Raw genomic sequence first — 20,940 nt, 5'->3', positions numbered from 1 at the left:
GCACCACCATGCCCAGCTAATTTTTTGCATTTTTAGTAGAGACAGGGATGACAGGCATGAGCCACCGTGCCTGGCCCGAGGTTCAGTTTTTAGTGCTTACAGCACTGACCGCTGGCTCAGAAGCATTGTGATGGCCTTGTTCTGCTCGAATCAAGCAAAGGTTTAGCATTAAGCTATCTGTAAGAGGTAGCTCTAAAGCTAGAAACCACCACAGGCTTCTGAGTGGTTTTGGTGTCACTTCCTGACCTTATTTTTATGAGGACAGGCTTATAACAAAAACTGGCTGAGAAACTACCTTGCCCAGTAAAAATAATCAGAAACGAAAAGAATGATAGTTTCAAAAAAATGACAATTAATTCTGTCACTGTATCACCTAATTGTACATATTTTTTCTGATTATAACATACACAAATATGTGTCAGTTCCTTCTCCCCATGGTCATTAAAATTTAAAGCACTGGGCTTTTGAAAGAACATTTTAAAAGATTAACCCAAAAGTTGTAAAATATTTTGGTCTGAGGACTCCTTTATAGTGTTAAAAAATGTTAGGACTCAAAGAGTTTTGGTTTGTATGGGTTCTATTGATATTTGTCAAATTAGGAATTTAAATGGAGACATTTAAACATATTTATTCATATACTAAAAATAATAATTCACTCACATGTTAGTATAAACATTTTAATAAAAGATAACTACATTTTCAGGCTGGGCGCGGTGATTCAAGCATGTAACCCCAGCACTTTGGGAGGCCGAGGCAGGTGGATCACGAGGTCAAGAGATCGAGACCATCCTGGTCAACATGGTGAAACCCCGTCTCTACTATAAATACAAAAAATTAGCTGGGCATGGTGGCGCGTGCCTGTAATCCCAGTTACTCAGGAGGCTGAGGCAGGAGAATTGCCTGAACACAGGAGGCGGAGGTTGCGGTGAGTCGAGATCACGCCATTGCACTCCAGCCTGAGTAACAAGAGTGAAACTCCATCTCAAAAAAAAAAAAAAGATAACTATATTTTCAAACATCCCCCCAAAGATGAAAAGAGTGGCATTTATTTTACAATTTGCAAATCTCTTTAATGTCTCACTTAAAAGACAGCTAGATTGTTATACCTTCTTCTGTAGTCAATCCATTGCAATGTTCTAGCTGAAGTACATGAATACAGTCCGGCCTCCGACACAGTAATTTTAAGATATATATTTTAATAGATTTTTTTGATAATTGCAGATATTCTTAATACTACATAACATTAAACAAGCAGTAGTTTCTCAGAAGTTGGTTGCAATATAAAACTGTATCAATGAACTTTTCCTACTTTTACATTAAAATCAATTAGTCTACCTTACGCTTTCAAGGGATCCTTGACCCATACATGATTTTATAACATCTCATATTGGCCATGTGAAAATATGTGTTCACTGAATCATTGGAAGTCATCTTCTAAATGCTGACATATCTCATAACACAATTTTTTAAAATTACAATTGTTAATAACAACAAGCTCATGAGAAAAGACTAAGTACTGGGAAGTCGTTAAGCTCGCAATGGTGGATATACACTTTCCAAAATTCTAATTATGGTTTGAAGGCTCTGATTTTATCACTGGCACCAAATACTTGCAGTTGTTTTCCTTGAAGTAACAGGCTCAGTTCATTTGTTTTTTAGAAGTTGTTCATTTGTTTGTCAGAAAATGTCTGACAAATTTGCAAGTACCATAGTATGGTTTGTCTGTCATTTTTTCAAATTAAAAATGGTGTTCCATGCAAAAAGTGGCTAGCTTAGCTAACAACTTAATCATACAAGTGCTCTTCCTTGAGATACGATGGTATTTCAGTATGAAGCAGAAATGCTTTTAGCATATTTCCCATTTTGTCACACAGAATGTTACAAATATAGAGTCAAGGGTTGAGCTTTAATAACATGAAAAATGTTTACTGTTCCATCAAAGACATTCTTAAGTGATAATAGCTTTTTTCCTCCTCCAAGTGACAATCAAGAATACAATGATGACTTTATAGTTTGGTGCCATGGTTTTACCCACCATTTCTCTTTTGCACCATTGGGGCAAATGTCAAACAGTAGGGGGAAAAAAAGGATGAATCACATCTTCATATCATAAGGAAAAAAGTTTTGAACTGAAGATTTTCTGAAAATATGTCTGGAACTCTCAGAAATCTGCAGGATCTCACTTTGAAAACGAATTTGAAAATTTCCAACAAAGCCACCACTTAATTTTTTTTCCTTCATAGTCAGTCAAAACAAGAGAAGTAGGTACAGTGAAGCCAATGATGACTGGGGTATAAATAGGCAAATATAGCTATCATACCACCCTATGCTGAATTCACTGATTGTATTTATTTATCTTCTGAGTTCTAACTTAAGATGTACATTAAGAGAACGTACTGACAGCAAAACTTGAGCAAATCTTAAACTCAATCTACCTAGAGCTTTCTGGCCCATTCATGCCTGATATCTGAGAACGCTGCCCCTTTCCTGGGTGAATGTTGGTCCTCAGGTTTAAGGAGGAGGAACCCAAGGGAAGCCTTGCAAAGGACATCGTCCCAAAAGACAAGACTCTCTGGAGGGTGGGATTATACTACCCTGAGGACAGTTTTCCTCTAAGATGAAATAAAGAAAAAAAAAAAACTAAAATGCTGCCCCCTACAGTCCTCTAGATAGCTGGATGGTATAGAAAAATCTTGGACCCCAGCACTGCAATCTGAGCTTGTGTCTGGGCTCTGCCACTTACTATCTAGGAAAGATCATAGCAAATTAGTATTTCTGAGTCTGGTTTCCATTTGCATACTGAAAATTACACCAGCCTCAGAAATGTGTTATAGAGAGAAAATGAAATAATGTATAGCATGGTAGGAACACGTAGAGGTACTCAATTACTAGGTAAGAGACTATCATCTACCAGAAAATAAAATAAAATGAGGGCTCCCATTGCTATTTGCTAAATTACAAGACTACTCCAATGTCTGGTCCTAAGAAGGCATTCAACAAATGAGCTGGATGTTATGGAGAAGAGGAGCGAGCCTCTACGACATGGGATAATCAGTCTCAATTCTTTAAAAACATCGTTTGTCCCTTTCCAGTTCCTCTTCTCTATTCCCGTGATTCCTTTCTTTCTCTCCTTCCCTGTCTTCAGCCTGATAGCCGCAACTGCTTAAACCAGCAAAAAACACACACAAAAACTAAAGTGGTCACTCATTCTTCAGGCTAATAAGCCAAAAGAATTAATTTTTTTAAGTTAAATTTTTTTTTTTTTGAGATGGAGTTTCGCTCTTGTTATCCAGGCTGGAGTGCAATGGCGCGATCTCGGCTCACCACAACCTCCGCCTCCTGGGTCCAGGCAATTCTCCTGCCTCAGCCTCCCAAGTAGCTGGGATTACAGGCATGCGCCACCGTACCCAGCTAATTTTTGGCATTTTTAGTAGAGACGGGGTTTCACCATGTTGACCAGGATGATCTGGATTTCTTGACCTCGTGATTCACCCACTTGAAACCTGAGAAAGGAATGCTGTAAATCAACTACCAGCAGAGATCTACTTTTTCTCTTGAAAAATGACATGCATCAGAAGCGTTAGATACAGTGGGTAACTGTGGGCTGTAGCTTCAAAGCAGTAACACACGCTTCATCTGCCTGTTGCTCCATGTGCCACAATGATTTAGCAGAGAACATAATTATTCGTAAATCAGTGGGTTTGACACAAGAAATGTGAGCTAAAAACTGAGGCAGTGGTGCAAAAAGAAAAGATCAGACTCTTACTCTGCACCACTGGGCACTACCTTAGCAGAAAGAAAAAGCAGATGCCAAAATTTAAGTGCCTTCCCATCGTCTGCCCAGGAGAAATGTATATCCGCTCCAAGTTATATATTAAATGTCTCTAATAAGGGAACAATTCAAGGTTGTAGCAGAAGTAAAGGGTCTTTTTTTCTAAAGAAGCTTCGAATTCACAAATAACAGGTTCTTCGTCAGGGTTTTGTTTTTGAAGACATTTTTCTTCCCCCAAAACTGGTATAAATTAGAATATGCTTATGTTTGCTTTGGGAACTCTGGGGAAATAACATGTACACTAAGAACTCTTGTCTTACTGTCTTTATAAAGATACTTCTACCATTAATACTTCTGATTTAACTTTATTCTTTTAGGAAACTATCTTTCAACTTTGCAACTGCAAAATGTTATGTAAGTGTTGGTAGGAGATGATCTACTTGTCATTCATTGTGAGTGAGAACTTTATGATGGAACAAAAGGAATTCTCTTACTCACATCTTCCTACCTGCAGTTTTTGACTCACAGGTTATTATTTATTTGGCATTTTAAAAAATCTTTCTGCAGCACTGCACTTTAGTCATTTAAACTTTTTAACTTACCTTTTCATAATACATAAAAATTGAGAATTATGGATAAAATATATACATTTAAAAACCCTCCAGCTTTAATTTGTAAATGAAAACAGGTAACATGTTCAAGTTCAAGCATTGTTTTGATGTCATAACCCAGATTCTGGTTTTTAAAAAGCAGATATTCTTGAAATTTGTCATTTTATTTTACTTTTTAACTTAATGAAAATTTCAAACACGTGCAAAAGTGGAATGGTATAATAAACCACATGCAAAACATAACCGTCACCCAGCTTCAGTAAACAACTCATGGCTAATCGGGTTTCAACTCTATCCCATCCCCTTTGCCCAGCTCTGCATTATTCTGAAGTAAATCCCAGATGTGGTATCATATAATCAGTAAATATTTTTAAGTGTATTTCTGAAGGATGTTCTTTTTGTTTTAAGCAACCACGATACCACAATCACACCTAAATAACATCAACAATTCCATAATATCATCACAAATCCAAGAACTGTTTCCATTTTTTCACTTGCCTCCTGGGAGTTAATGTTCCTTTGATAATTTGCCTTTGAATTGGGATAAAAGGTGGTCCATATATTGCAAATGATTAATAGGCCTCTCTCTTGTTATTTTGGTTCTCTTTCCTTTACTTTTTTCTTCCAATGTGTGGTAGAAGAAATCAAATCTCTTTTCCTGTAAAATTTTTCCACAGTCTGGATTTTGCTGATTACATCCCATGGTGTAATTTAAAATGCTCCTCTGTCCCCTGTATTTCCACTAAACTGGTGGTTGGATCTGGAAGCCTGGCTGGACTTAGACTTGATTTTTTAGCAAGACTTCCTCAACTTCTTGGCAAGATCATGGTGTTGTGTGGGCTTCCATCAGGAGACACGTCATGCTTGGCTGTTGCTTTGTGGGCCAGCCATTTAAGTTTGAGTTTCCCTGATTCCAAGCAAACCTCATTTACTGCGAATGATGTTCTCTTTGAATCATAAAATCTTATACCATATTTCTTAATAGCATAATAATCCAGCTACATCTTTTTGTCCTCACACAAGATGATGTCATACTTTTCTTTCTGTTGTTTTTCTTCCAATTAAAGCAGTTATGAATTTCGTTTAACACATTTTCATCTGTTTACATTGTTCATTGTTTCAATCTATTCTTTTTTTTTTTGTCACTCTGCTCTTCCAGTTAAAAACTAATCCAACATAGTGACAATCATATACATGGCCACAATGTCAGCACCTAAAGGCTACATTAAAAATCCAGGGCTGTTTCATCACTACAATAATTTCAATTTGATCAGACTTCAGATCCAGTTCTTAGCTCCAGAAAGACTTAGTTACAATAGAATAAAGATTGACATTAGGCAGATTTTTCAAAATAATAAATCACTTTTACTTCTGTCTCAGTACCTAGGGGAATTCTGCACATGATGGAGAGTGACAACACCTTTAACAAGATGAACAACAGTGAGAGGATTCTGATCCAGTTGATAACGTTACACATTGAGATCTGTGAGAGACTTCCACAAAGCAATGATTGTAAAAGAGTTTTTCTTGATCTATCTGAGTTCAATGAAGACCCCTCACTGTGTTTTGGGTAGGTTCATCTGTTCTTTTTACCCCTGCATTAAGCATAAACCTGTACACAGTAAGTACACTGTGGCAACAAACTTTGAAGAAGCCACTGTAACCACCAATCCAAACATTACCTTTCAAAGTTATTTGTGTTCTGTTCTTTCTTCAAACTCCATTATCAAACATTTTGGTGCCAATTTGGAAGATAGTAAACCATCTGGTGAAACAGTCCCTGGCATACAGCAAGCACTCAGATACTAATGCACAAGTAATATATTAGCAAAATGGGTGTTCGGTAAGTAAACCTTCAATATAGTTTTGGTTGGTTTGATAAATTACAATCTATGAGCCAAAGTCCTTAAATTCTAACGCTTCACAGAGCTCCCTCTTTATCCATGTGCCTGTCTTCCACCTGGCACCTGGAGCTACATCTCAGGCCCAGGCATCTTTCCAAACTCCGGAATCTTATTTCCAATTTCTCCTAGACATCACAACTTAGATTTCCCACAAACCCCCCAAACTCCACTTGTCCAAAGCTGAATTAATCATCTTCCCCTGGTTTCTACCCCGGTAGATGACACTGAGGCACCATCTGAGTATCATCTGAGACTCCTCTTTCTTCATCCCCCACATCCAATGGATTGCCAATTCCTACTGATGTTACTATGCAGACATCTCTCAAAGCTGTCCTCACCACCCCTACATATTCCAACTTAATTCAGGCCCTAATAATCTTGCCCTGAGACAACCTTTTGAGTCTCTTTAATGGCTCTCCATACCTTAAATCTACTCTTTTGAACTAACACCCCTTTCCCACTCTTGAACTTACTGCCACTAAATCAGATCTCTGCTTAAAACCTTTCACTGGTACCCCATCGTTTCTACTAGCCTAAAAGTGAACGTGCAATTTGTTGTCTGACCTCTCACCCTTTTGAAAGTGAACGGTGACATTGTTGTATAATTACTCTGGTGGAACCAACAAACTCAGCCTGTCCTGAGAAAGCCCACACATAAGCCCTCCCAAATTTCTGGCCACATCCCACCATCCCACTCCCCTATCTTCAGCTCCTCCATAGCACCCACATTTAGCACCTCCACACTCCTTTTCGCTTCCTGTACAAACTGCCTCCCCGTCTTGAACTCTGTTCCCCTCTAGGCATCGTCCTATTTATCATTCAGACTTGCTTTAAACATCACCTCTCCTGACAAGCTTTCTCTAAATGCTTCTAGCCAAATTGATTACATAGTCCCATGTGCATTGGACGTATCCCTGCCATGGGACCTGGCTCCCTGAAGTGCACACATAATTTGTATCTGCCTTCCCTCCTATGAGCTCCTGTGAGAGTATCTGTGTCTTGTTCATCTTTATCTCTCCAGCATCTATGACGTGATTATAGGCCTGCACCCAGCATATTTTTCTCATGTCATTTCTCAATCATGTCTTACATTTAACAAAAATGTTTTTGCCTGAGCTAATTCAGTATAATTAATGAAAGATGAAAAAATGAGAGTGAATGAGTTAAGCAGCAGTCATTAGCCCCAATACCAGTCCTGTATATCATAGACCATAGCTCAATTTAAGTAATTTTTTTTAAGGAGAGCTTGGAGATTATAGAATGTGAGCTTATGGCAGAACCTCCATAGGAGATCATGAAAACAGGCATGGAGATAAGCCAACATTATGCCAGTCACTGTCCAAGAAATTCTTGAGGCTTCTTGTATAAAGTAAAGTCTTTTCTTTTTTCTGAGACAAGGTCTCACTCCATTACCCAAGCTGTAGTGCGGTGGCACGATCTCAACTCATTGCAACCTCCACCTACCAGGCTCAGGCAATCCTCCCACCTCAGCATCCCTAGTAGCTGAAGCTACAAAGTGTGCGCCACCACACCTGGTTAATTTTTGTATTTTTTTGTAGAGACGGTGTTTCACCATGTTGCCCACGCTGGTCTCACACTCCTGAGCTCAAGTGATCTGCCTGCCTTAGCCTCCCAGAGTGCTGGGATTACAGGCATGAGACACCATGCCTGGCCTAAAATAAAGTCAATGTTAAGATAAAACAAACCTGCTGAGTATACAAGATGGTACCAGGGCAGGGATAGGGGAAATGACTGGGATCTCCTTGCTATGACAATAGGAACATGGAAATTCAAACCGCACTAACATCCCTTCACATAGTACTTTATAGTTTGCAAAGAACTTCCCTATCTATTATATCATCTGACCTTCAAGACAATCCTGTGAGACAGACTGAGGATCAGCCAGCATTTCCTGAGCTTTGACAATGCCTCCAGGATGCCAGGACAATGCCCTTTTCATAGTCCAAAACACACTGGGAAGGCCTGACCTTACACTGCTTTTCCATGAAGGCTTTCAGTATCTAAGATAGGAACCAGAGCTCCTAATGTTCAACAGCCAACCTGTCATATTATGGCTGGGCATAATCTAAGGTGACTTCCAGGAGCAAGGCCAAGTTAGGGACATGCTTACAGTGCCAGGCCCAGGTTTCTGCCACAGTTGTGACAGACACATGGAGGGGGGGCTCCATTTCCTTCTTACTTAACACAGAGAGGCAGCCATCACGTCCTCTGCATGCGACAAGGGAGCAGTGATTGAAAGGCAGCAGCAACGACCAAGCTCAAGCTGAGCCCCAGTCTAGGAGCCAAACTGAAAAAACAATGCACCCACAGAGACACAGAGAATAGTTCTGGGGTTCCTAAAATATATCCCCCCTATAGATTTCAACATTAAAATGTCAGCATTAGAAGTCTATTTCTCATGGATAAAGCAGCTCTTCCAGCATCTTTTAAAATATGCAAACACACCTAAGAGGAGTAGAGGACTAAGACATCAATCTCCAACACTTTAGTGTGAATTAGCCTATGAATTCACTGTCTTCCTTATCAGCAACTCTTTCTGGACAGAGACCACTGGACTTCTTACTGCAGTAAGAGACCACTGTAGGCAGAAAGGACTAGCTTAAAGCAAAGGTGAAAGTGCCAAAGACAAACTCATCTCACAATTTTACCCAAGGTCAGCTCTGAAAGAAACAATTGCAATGACCTAGTAAGAACTCACCCCCAATATGACTTACTATTTCATTCTTCTTATCACTGAAACTAAGAAATAAATACAATGAGAACAACCAGATGTATTTGGTAAGCATTTAGTCCTAGAGAGTTGGCATGGCTCTAAAAAAGTCATGTAATGATTATGGCACAGTCAGACCTGGTCTAACATGCATCACCTTACTTCACTGGTCCCTTATAACTTAAGGCAGAGAGGTGATTCAGCTCATTCAGAATCTTACCCACTCCTCCTTCTGGCCTCTTTTCTCACTGCTGTGTTTCATTCTACCATAGCTGATCCACGTTCTATGTGCATGATGACAATGTTTTATTAAAAACGTTCCATAACACTACATTCATTTTATTTGACTAGGCTAGAAACAGACTCATTTTTCTCTGTACATAAAAGATACCAAGCAAAGCAAAAAGATACGGAGTAATTGGAACTCTCATACGTTGTTGGTAGGAGTGTAATAAAACCACTTTGGAAACCATTTGGTTTAACATACACCTACTTTATTACCCACAATTCCACTCCTGTGTAATCAACCAAGATAAATGAAGTGTTATGTCAAGAAAAATTTATGTGTAAGAAGGTTAATAAAACCATTGTTCATAATAGACAAGAACAGGAAAAACCCCAAAAGTCCGCCAAGAGGAGAATGGGTAAACAAATAGGTGCTACATTTATATAATGGGATTTTACTCAGAAACAAAGTGAAAAAAATACTGATATAGACAATGATATGAATCTTCTTGAAAGTATGCTGAGTGAAAGAAACCAGACACAAAAGAGAATATACTGTATATTTCCACCTACATGAACTTCTAGAGTAGGTAAAACTAACCTGTGGTGAAATGAAAGCACTTTATGTATTTATTGCCTTTGGGAGCAGGGCATTAAAAAGGGTACAGGGAAATGTTCACAACAACAGAAATGTCCTGTATCTTGGATTGGGCTGTTGGTTACACAGTTATATGCATCTGTCAAAATTCAAATTGTTCACTTCTGATCTTTCATTTCACCCCCATATAAATTTTACCTCCATTTAAAACATATATTGGATGAGGGTATAGGGAATATGGTAGCCAGAGATAGGATGAGAATCCCTTACAGGTCACAAATGAGACAGATATTATGAAGAACATAACTGGATCCCTAAATTTCTTTTGTAGACATTCATGGGCAAACTAAAAGTTGGCACAAAACCAAAGATCTAAAGTAGAGTTCCACAGTCATGAACCAAAAAGAGGCAAAAACCATTCAGCTACAATGACACTGGATAAAAACAAAAACCTGGTGACTGTGTTAAATGAAATGTGAGATTGCCAGATTTAGCAAATATATTTAATTTGGCAACCTGAACCAAGAGACCACTGGCCAACAAAATACTAGCCAGCCCAACTTAAGAAAGTGATTCTTTTAAGCATCTCTTACAACATGCTCTTTTTAATAATTTCCATGATAGAAATTCCTACTGAGTATAAACCGAGATTACATGTAATCTGGAAACCACCCAAAACTCATTCTTACCTTCGGTGAAACTCCCTGTAAGGGTTATTACCACAAATACTTTCCCTTCTGGCTCAAGATCCACCTAGAAAGAGAAAAAAATTTGTATATTATATTTTAGTATTAAAATACTTTTTGTGGGCCTTAAACAATTCATCACAGAGAGACCTAATGTGTAAATCACAGCCACAAATCAAATAAATCTAAGTCTTTCATTAAACAGTAGAGGGGCAGGCAAACAAGTAAAACCTCAAAAAACTGTAAAGATTGAAAAGCAAATCTAAAAGAAACTGCATTTTTTTCAGTTTCCTTCCTCTTGAATTTTATTCTCCCTCATTTTTGGCTTATCATAATATAGAGAGGCACTCCATATACTTGGTGATTGTTTTTGAGACCTCCATATCTTATGCATATGGCTTATAAAAGCAGCATTTTACTAAGCCACATGGCAAGAATATGAAATAGAGAAATAATGAAGATACAAGGTAATGAACACATGTAGCTTGGTCAACTGCAAATCTTTAGTTTTATGGAGTAAATAGTATAAAGAGTCTCTGCTGTATATTTCTACCAAAGTCTAGGCAATCAAGGAAGCACTGGGGAAGGAAGTTTAGGAGCCTTGCATTCACTACTCTTTTTGTTTGTTTGAGAGGGAGTTTTGCTTTGTTGTTCAGGCTGGAGTGCAGTGGCACGATCTCAGCTCACTGCAACCTCCACCTCCTGGGTTCAAGCAATTCTCCTGCCTTGGTCTCCTGAGTAGTCAGGATAATAGGAGTGTGCCATCACGCCTGGCTAGTTTTTGTAATTTTTAGTGTAGATGGGGTTTCACCATGTTGGCCAGGCTCATCTCAAACTCCAGACCTCAAGTGATCTGCCCGCCTCAGCCTCCAAAAGTGCTGGGATTACAGGCATGAGTCACAGTGCAGGGCTGCTACTCTTGACTAATCATGGGAGTATCAACATAACCTGAAATTACCTATCAGCTGAAATATCAAGACATGCATTCTGCAAGCCATGCAGCTTGAAGTCGTCTCATGTGGTCTCATCCTCTGCATATACTCCAGTTCCTGAAGACCCCATGCAGCATGGCGCCCAGGATGAATAGCACCCTCTGGCTCTGTTCTGATCACCACTAGCTTAGGTGGGCAGACTCCCCTCTTCCTACCACATGCTAACTTCACTATCCATGAACACCTCTAGGCCTTGCATTATGAGTCTCTTGTGGACTCAAATACATGAATTTACAATTGTTCTTAAATAAATCTTTTCAGATTCAGCCCATGGCTCCATTTTTATTTTATTTTTCTCTTTTTTTGTTTTGGCTGTGTCTCCATTTCTGCCTTTGACCTTTCATCCGAAGAGAAGCTTGACCTATAGAGAAGCTTGAGTAGAGACACGGATGATCATTTTTGGTCAAATAGGTAAATTTAAATAAGCTGCAAATAAGTCACATGGCACAGTAGAAAGAGCCCCTACTAGACCAGGACATGAACCCTAGTCTGATTCTGCCACAGCTGGCTCTGGACACTGGGCAAGGTCCTTTACCATGCTGAGCCTTACTCTTCCAATCTGAAAAGTCTACGGCGTCATTATTTAGCATTTTTTTTCTTTTTTTTTTTTTGAGACAGAGTCTCACTGGCTCCCACGCTGGAGTGCTGTGGCACAATCATAGTTTACTGCAGCCTTGAACTCCTGGCCTCAAGTGATCCTTTTGCCTTAGGCTCCCAAGTAGCTAGGACTATAGGATGTGACACCATGCCCAGCTTGCTTGCTTATATGACACCATGCCCAGCTTATTTGCTTATGTATATACGTATGTCTGTATGGAAGTATGTATGTATGTAGAGACAAGATCTCACTATGTTGCCCAGGCTAGTCTCAAACTCTTAGGCTCAAGCAATCCTCCCACCTCAGCCTCCCAAAGCACTGTGATAACAGGCATGAGCCGCACCTGGCACAGACCTAGCGTTTCTAACAGCCTCCACACGTGATCTCAAAGACTCTTTTTTTTTTTTTTTAAGACAGGGTCTCCCTCTGTCACCCAGGCTGGATTGACAGCTCATTGTAGCCTCAACTTCCTGGGCTCAAGTGATCTTCCTGCCTCAGTCTCCCAAGTAGCTGGGACCACAGGCACATGCTAACATGCCTGACTTAGAAAGGGGGTTTCATCATGTTTCCCAGGCTGGTCTCAAACTCTTGAGACCAGGCAACACCCCTGCCTCAGCCTCCCAGAGTGCTGGGATTACAGTTGAGAGCCACCATGCCCAGCTGATCTCAAAGATTCTTAACAGTACTATTTGCTTTTTTAAAAAATTGTATCTACCCATGACAAAAGCCCCCTAAATGCACTGGACTTACCCTAGGTCACCACCACACCCTGACTGTATACCTTTCCAAAATAAAAGATGCCTGCTTTGTTCCAATTCAGAAAGCTTTACCTGTATAACAACCTCTTCTTACAACCCTCTCTTTCTCTGCATAAAATCTGTTACCAACATGGTTACCACATTATAAATCACCTCCCTGTTCAAATCAGCTACTTACATCATGACTACTGTTAACAATATCCTCTTAACTATCTTAACACCACTTGTGAACCTTTATAGAACAGCTCCGAAAATAGAGCTCTCTAGAGAGATGACTAAACAGGACATCAACCTCTAATTGTCTCCACTCCCTGCCTTGACTTGTTTCAAGTCAAAAATACGTTATTTTTAAAAGCCACTCCCTCATCTTCAATATAAAGGCCTGCCAGAGAATACATGCATACACATACATTCGACCTCACAACACGAATTACTGCTGGCACAGGCGGAGTTACTGCCTGGCCGGCTCCACATCCTGCAGCCCACAGCCAGCCCATAAACTCCCTTCAATACTTCCCTGAGGGCCCGCAAAGGCCTTTCCACCTTAAGATGGGTCAGGAGCTCCTCTGACAGACAGCAGGAGACTCCACCACTTGGAAGCAGGAGCTCTCACCAGTAGAACAGGTTTCCTTCCGCATTTTTGACCCATGCCACCCATCATGGTGGAAAAGCCAGATTTAAACACAGTCCTAAAGTGTTGTCCATATAGGGCCGATGTGGTGAGACACTGGACCTTAGAACGGTTTTACAAACTGCAGGTTGAAACTTTTTAGAGAGACATGAAAGCAATTTAGTGGGTTGCACACAATAGGGATTTTTTTTTTTTTGAGAGGGAGTCTCCTCTGTCACCCAGGCTGGAACACCTCTGGGTTCAAGTGATTCTCCTATCTCAGCTTCCCACATAGCTGGGACTACAGGCATGCACCACCACACCCAGCTAATTTTCATAATTTTAGTAGAGACAGGGTTTCACCGTGTTGGCCAGGCTGGTCTCAAATTTCTGACCTCAGGTGATCCATCCACCTCAGCCTCCCAAAGTGCTGGGATTACAGGTGTGAGCCACTGCACCCAGCCCACAATAGGGATTTTTAAGTAGAATAAAAACAGAACAGAAAATATAAACATGTCACAGGTAGTAAGGAAAAGCACTGTTTCATGTAACTTTTGTGTGTAGTTTTGTATACATATAAGAGGGTACACTGGGTTTTAATGTGAAGATGTATACCTTACTGCGTCACAGAGAAACAGTTTGAAAAACATGGCTTTGGAGGTTATCCATTCTTTCTATCCACTGGTGATGAGCTGTTATCATTTATTCACGGTGGCTGCACAGCCAAGTCACTACTTTAACAGCTGGCCTATTCATTCCTGTACATCACAGACAGATCTTTCTCTATGAACACAAATGCATCAAGATAATAATTTCCATTCATTTACCTTAGTTTTGTCCTCCACAGCTCCAGTGGACACTGTCTCTAGCTAGAATATCCATTCCACCTTCTGGGAATAACACTTGAGCTTTATTTGAGAACTACTCCTCCCTCACATGTAATCCAAACGGCTCATCTGGGATTCTGTCCCTAGCTCCAGAGTAGACATGTGACCAAGCCCAGCAGATCAGAGCACTGAACTCTGCACAGCTGGCCTGGAGCAGGCACATTCCTTCCATCTAACTATCAGTATAACTACAACTCCCTACCGTCAGCATCTACTGGTTCAGGTTTGGGCACAAAAATACAAGCAGGTCCAACTAGGAATCCTGGATCTACAAGGAAGGGACAAGATCTTGCTTCTGCTAAACTTCAATCTGGAAGGACACAAACTTGGGAGTGTCTGGCACTTGTGTGGTCCCCTCACTGAGCTACACAATGATGCCAACAAAGAAAGGGAGCTGAGGGACAGGAAGAGACCAGCTCTTCATGACATCATTTAAACCCTTAGATCAAGCCTTGCTTGATTCTTTGGGATTTTTTGTTATTTTAGCCTCTAAATTCCTTTGGTCTTAGTCAGTTTGAGTAGAGGTTTCTATCACTTGCACTCAAAAGACATATCCAAATTGTCAGCCAAAGGGAATACATCAAATATTTGACAACAATTATCACATCTCTCTATAACATCCATGCCATCTCCTGCATTCTGCCTTCCTGTGTCCCACCAGCTCTGAAACAGCTCCAGCAACTCTTATCACATCCTGCTTCAGATACAAAGATGTGTCTGTCTTCATCTCAGTTGATCTGTCTGCTGCATCTGATCTTGACAGCTTCCTCTTCATGAATCTCTCATTCCTTGCTTCCAGGACACCGCCCTTACCTGGCCCTCCTCTCACTCCTGAGCCCTGTGTTTATCCAGCAGTCCACATCAGAAGCCCAGCTCTTCAGCATGTGCAATCGCTATCAGATCCCAACAAGCCCACTAAGTATCTCCTAGATCCACTCCTGCTTCAGTCCTACTGCCATGGCTTATCTGGCCTCTGTTAATGGGCTTCTAGCTGGCTTCTATCTGCAGACGACCATCCTCCAGCTAGTGCCAGTAACAAGTTTCAAAAATTAAAATCTGGCCATGTGGCTTCCTAAATTAGAAACCATCCATGTTTCCTTTCCTTTCCACAATAAGGTTCAAATTCTCTTTCTCAACACATAACCCAAGACACTATACCCCTCCTACCTTTCAGCCTAAGCTCTTCCCATCACTCCAGCTGCATACAACCTGTATCCCCATCTCTTAATTCTTGTACACTCTCTAGGGAGGCATGTTATTTCATTTATTCTGAGAGAGCAACCAAACATATTATGAATTAAGCAGCATACGAAGGAATATAGTCAAAATTATGAAAATTACACATTACCCATCTGTAGCTTAGTGCCCGGTGATTTGGGGCATGTGATCTTTCTGGCTGGAAACCCTTTCTTCCTTTTTTTAACTTGTCAGACTCCTGTGTGTCCATCAATTTGGGACCCATCTGTATAGGGGGACCTTCCCAAACCTCTTTTAGACAGGTGGGCAACTGCACAACTGTTATGGAGACCACTGCTGAACCCACATCATGTTATAGTCATTATGTCCTGTCTCTGAAGACCCCACCTTGCATATAAGGGGACAGAAAATGGTGGAACAAATAAATAAATAAAATAGATATGGGTATCCCAAACTCTTTCAGCAACTTCATGTAGAACATGATTTTCTCCTCCTTCACCACTCTGGTATTTCATGCCCCAATTTCTCCACACCCCACAGGTGAAATCAACCTGAGCGTGTGACCTGACCTTCTCAAGTGAGAGCGAGATTATCACTAACATCGATCCTGACAGTGACACTGCCCGTTACTGATGGAGTGAGACTGCATGGGTGCTCTGAGAAGCCTCAGTGACCCAGGCTGAGCCTGCAATCAACTAAAACCTCTGCATCTTTTCTATGTGCTATAAGGCTTTGCTTCCCACACCCTGTGCTTGTGCAGTGGGCAGGCTCAAAACCTTCACAAAAACCTAAGTGCTTCATTTTTTTGTTCTGCAATATTTTGCCTTGTTGTTCCAGGTCACAGGGTTCACTGGATCCCAAATTCAGTCACAGTTCATTCACTCCCCTTCTCAGTTTTATGGATCCCCAAATCAAGGCCTCAGGCTAGCTACACCATCAGCTAAATGCACTGACAGAGTGTCCAAGAAACAGAGCTGAGGTCAGTCTAGGGCAGCCTCACATAGAAATGAACACACTTAGTATTCTTACTGTAACAGTCATTCAAGGAGCAGTAGATACACTAACCCCCTGCCCTACAGAACACTTCTCTTGGTAAGAAGAACAACGCCTGGGCACTTGTTGAAACCCAGAAAGCACTGGTCTTTTAAAAAATGTGATTCTTATACACAAATAGACAAATGAACAAAAGTATAAAAACTCAGTGTCAACGAATGGTGCTAGAACAATTGGATATCCATACCCAAAATAATGAATCTCAACCCATACGTTGTAACTTACACCTAAATTAACTCAATACAGCTCAGAGAACAAAATATAAACACAGCTTCAGCCTTTAGAGTTCTTTATGTTGTTTCTACTATTCTGTTCTATACTCTGAGTCCCTGAAGATCAACCCTGTGCCTGGTTCACAGCAGCCACTTGGGAAAGCATTTCTTGGCTGAATGATTCCCAACATGTATCCTCAGAGCCATCTACACACTGAGTTCTCATGCCAAGTAACCTCTTCCCCAGAGAGCCATCACTGTTGAACATGAATCACTGTGGCCTCAGATACTACACTCCCCATCTGAACTTATCTATCTCCCACCTTGTGGCTGAGTAATAGCAATACCAGAGAAGACCTGGGTCCCGGTGCTCTTCCCTGACCAGTCTGTAACACCAGGAAGTCCATTCAACCTCTTTTACCATAGAATCACAGAGAGGGATTCAATATATAGATTCCTAGGCCTCACAGGTGATCTACTGATTTTGAATTTTCTGGGGCAAGGGAATGGGACCTAGGCATCTGCTGTTTTAAGTTCTTTGAGTGACTCTGATATAGCCAGACAATGAACCACCATCTGGGAAGCCTAAGCTAGATTCTCTCTAAGGGACTGATTCTAGCTTTAAAGGGCTCCAATCCCGTGTTTCCTCCTAAAGCTTCCAGTGGTCATCACTGAATCACTAGAACTACATTCTTCTGCGTTCCCAGGCTTAAAATCCTGGAGCCACTATGACTCGAGGCACTGTGACCGCCTGTTTTGCCCTTTGTTCCTTCCATCACTCTAGGATCCCTGTCACGGCAGGACTCCTTCCTCATCCTTTCTCCTGCAGTCATGGGACATGCCACCAAAAACCACCAGCCTTTTCTAAAGTGCTACTCTCATCAGCTTCCCCCTCCACTGGCTTCCCAGTGTCTTCAGAATAACACACCCTGCTCCACCTGGGCTCCCCTTTTGCTGCCTCCTCACTCAACTATCCAAACTTCATTTTTAAAATTCTCTTCCTTCCATTGTCACTTTGGAAAGTTAAAATATTAAAAGAAGAAAAAAGAACCCCTTTTTAAAACCAGCTCTCCTAGCCAGGCCCATCTCCTGGTTCTATCATTCAGCCACACCTTTGCACATGCCGTGTTCTCTGATTGGAAAGCCTGTCCCTTTTCACTGCACCTATCCATTCATTCATTCAAACCTTTACTGAATGATTCCTAGGGTCGGGACAATTGCCAGGTCCTCAAGATTCCCCAGAGGAGCTCCTAGGGCTGCAGGTTGAATGGGTCACTGAGCACAGAAGATGACGCAGCTTCAGGAGCAGAAGGAAGAAACTGGTGCCAGGACTTGGTATTCACATTGATCCTTCTGTTCTCAAAATTCACATCTCAACTACTATTAACACTTATCTATATCTTGAATACTTACTTACATTTTCATACACATATCTCATCACTTGCAGTAAGTCTATAACCTCCATTCCAGCAGGATCTGACACTACATTCCCAAGGAGCCTAGCAGAGTTCCTTGAACCAAGTAAACACTCAATACATACCTATTGAGTTGATCTAAGAGCTAAATAAGGTCATCTGACCACCTCAATTTCCTCACCTATAAAAATAGGAATGGTAATATTTACTACAGAATAGTCCTACATGATAGCACTTTGTAAAAAATAAAAGCACTCCAAGGAATACTGGTGACATATGGATGACAAGGGCTCACTGCTTAGAAATTATACTCTGTTAGCTTGATGTACCAGCCAGATCCCCAGCACAGCCACTCCTACATCCTCAGCCAAAGTTTGCTTTTCGTTGGCATCACTTTGCAGGAGCTGGGAAAGTACTTATATCCCTGGCTGAGTCTCCTTGTCCATGAAACAAGAGCTGTCCAAAGATGTTCTAGCTCTAATGTTCCATGATTCTAAACAGACTTGGATAAAAACCTGCACACAGGACTTGAGAGAAACACTCATTTAATTAACTGGTAATAATTTACAACCATTTCCCTTCACAAAAGCCATTAGAATTGATCAAAGGCAGGAAACTTCTAGCTACATAATATTCATTTCAGCCTGGAATAAGCAGAGGAATCTAGCATATTAAAAGAAAAAAACAATTTTGTGGGCAAAGATAGAAGGTTCATCTAGACTTTATCAGCTTTGAGCAAACCTCGGTAATAGGGAAGTTGACAAAATGTAAATTCTTTGCTAGATGGCTCTTTTCTACAGCTTTCGTAAGTCTTGGTCTAGGGATAAATAACAAAGGAAACTAAAAACATAATAAAGCATTTCATAATTCTCTTCCATCTGAAATTGTCAGGCTTAAAAATGAGCAATCAAATTCACATATATTTTTATATATATATTCTAACCAATTTCAAATTCCTAAAGAAAAAAATTCTACAAATAACCTAACAAGAAAAATGAGGTTGTGTTGGGTTGTTTTTGTTTTTGTTTTGGGGGTTTTTTTGGAGACAGAGTCTGGCTCTGTTACCCAGGCTGGAGTGTAGTGGCACAATCCCAGCTCACTGAAACCCCTGTTCCCTGGGCTCAAGTCAACCTCCCAGCTCAGTTTCCCATGTAGCTGGGATTATGGGTGCACACCACCATGTCCAGCTAATTTTTGTATTTTTTGTAGAGATGGGTCTCATTATGTTTCCCAGGCTGGTCTTGAACTCCTGCGCTCAAGCAATCTAACCACCTTGGCCTCCCAAAGTGCTAAAACGACTGGTGTGAGCCACTGTGCCTGGCTGAGGCTGTGTTCCTAATAATAAAAATAACAGCTATGTCTTCAGCTTGGACAACTGCTAAGTGCTTGACCTACATCATCTCTCACCTTCACCACTTGTAAAGTTAAGTATTACCAACACCATTCATTGCACAGCTGGAAAACCAGAGGCTCCATGAAGTTACTGAATTGGGTGAGGTCACACAAACAGTGAAGATCAAGCCAACATTCAGATGTTAAGAAGATCTCACGCTGATGCCGCACCAGCCTCCTTTGAAGCTGCTCTGACTGCATCTGCTTGAGGTCTGTCTGATGTCTTCTCTCTGCCTGAAGCCTGCCTGCCCTGGCTTCTGGCACATGAGGTCATCACATCACTCATCCTCCTGGGATCCCAAGCAAGACTCGTGCCATCAGCACCTGAGGCTGCTCCTGCCTCATCTCCTCACTGCCAAGGTCACTGGGAGTGGCAACAGTCTGATGTGCCACTGTATGGCTCTCCATGGGGGGCGTGAGGCAGGAGCTGCTAAGCAAGACTGTGCTGGGGCAGGGAAAATGCAGCAGGCAGTTTAGGTGCCATTAGTCAGCTGCCTGGAGACTCTGAGTCAGTGTCACATGCTGCAGACACACAATGTGTCCCCTGATGTGGGAAGGATTTTAAAGGAAAAGAAGTTGCATGAAGCAAATACTATGACCCTGCTAATCTTCTACTTTCATCTCTATTCTATAACAATCAGACTAGGTGTTATGTGTTAAAACCATACTAAGCGGTATCAGAGATTAAAAACTTCCAGAAAATGCTGATGGCAAAAACTGAAGAGAAAAGTAGGGCTTATCAAATCTGACTGATTTCAAATGAAGGAAAACACCGTCAGTCCTTTAGTGATTAAAGCATTGGTCCATCCTTTACGCTGCTCAATCTGGATCCTACGTGAGGTCAGAGGGGAGGTGGGAAAAGGGCCCCAGGCCATGATCATAACTCTGACATTGCCTACCTGCCACTAGGGGAGGTCACCTGGCTTCTGCATCTCAAAAACAGAGTAGACTAAGCCCGTAAATCCTTTTCTATCTCATATTCTAAGGTTCCAAGTCCTAAACATTTTCTGAACTTTAAAGAGCAAGTAGACATCTGAAGACTATGAAAGAAACTCTAAAATACATCCTTACGGCTCACAATAATTATTCCCTCCTCTCAGATGAACATATCCACACAGTTGTTATAAATTTAAACTTAGAATTATTTCAACTCAGATCCCATTACCCCCAGCTTCTAGTATAAGAAGTGCTATCTTCTGGCAAAAGTAAAACTCTTTTACATTAGAATTAATTTTTCAAAGTTTTTCTGCCTATAATAAAAAATCACGAATAGTCAAGTTGGATACCTCTGAGAACTAA

General features: G+C 41.0%; 1 protein-coding gene across 1 annotated transcript in view; it reads right to left on the bottom strand.

Annotated features, from left to right (window-relative positions):
• Positions 1–20,940, bottom strand: part of PRKCH (protein kinase C eta) — a 237,705-nt gene that overhangs the window by 155,485 nt on the left and 61,280 nt on the right. Inside the window, exon 2 of the mRNA XM_002753986.7 lies at positions 10,531–10,594. Within this exon, the coding sequence (XP_002754032.1) occupies positions 10,531–10,594 (64 nt within the window). The remainder of the gene's footprint in view (positions 1–10,530; positions 10,595–20,940) is intronic.

Source organism: Callithrix jacchus, chromosome 8 (genome assembly GCF_049354715.1).
Source record: "Callithrix jacchus isolate 240 chromosome 8, calJac240_pri, whole genome shotgun sequence".
Classification (NCBI taxonomy): domain Eukaryota; kingdom Metazoa; phylum Chordata; class Mammalia; order Primates; family Cebidae; genus Callithrix; species Callithrix jacchus.
Note: the sequence above shows the minus strand (reverse complement) of the source record. Positions and strands in the feature narration are given on the sequence as shown.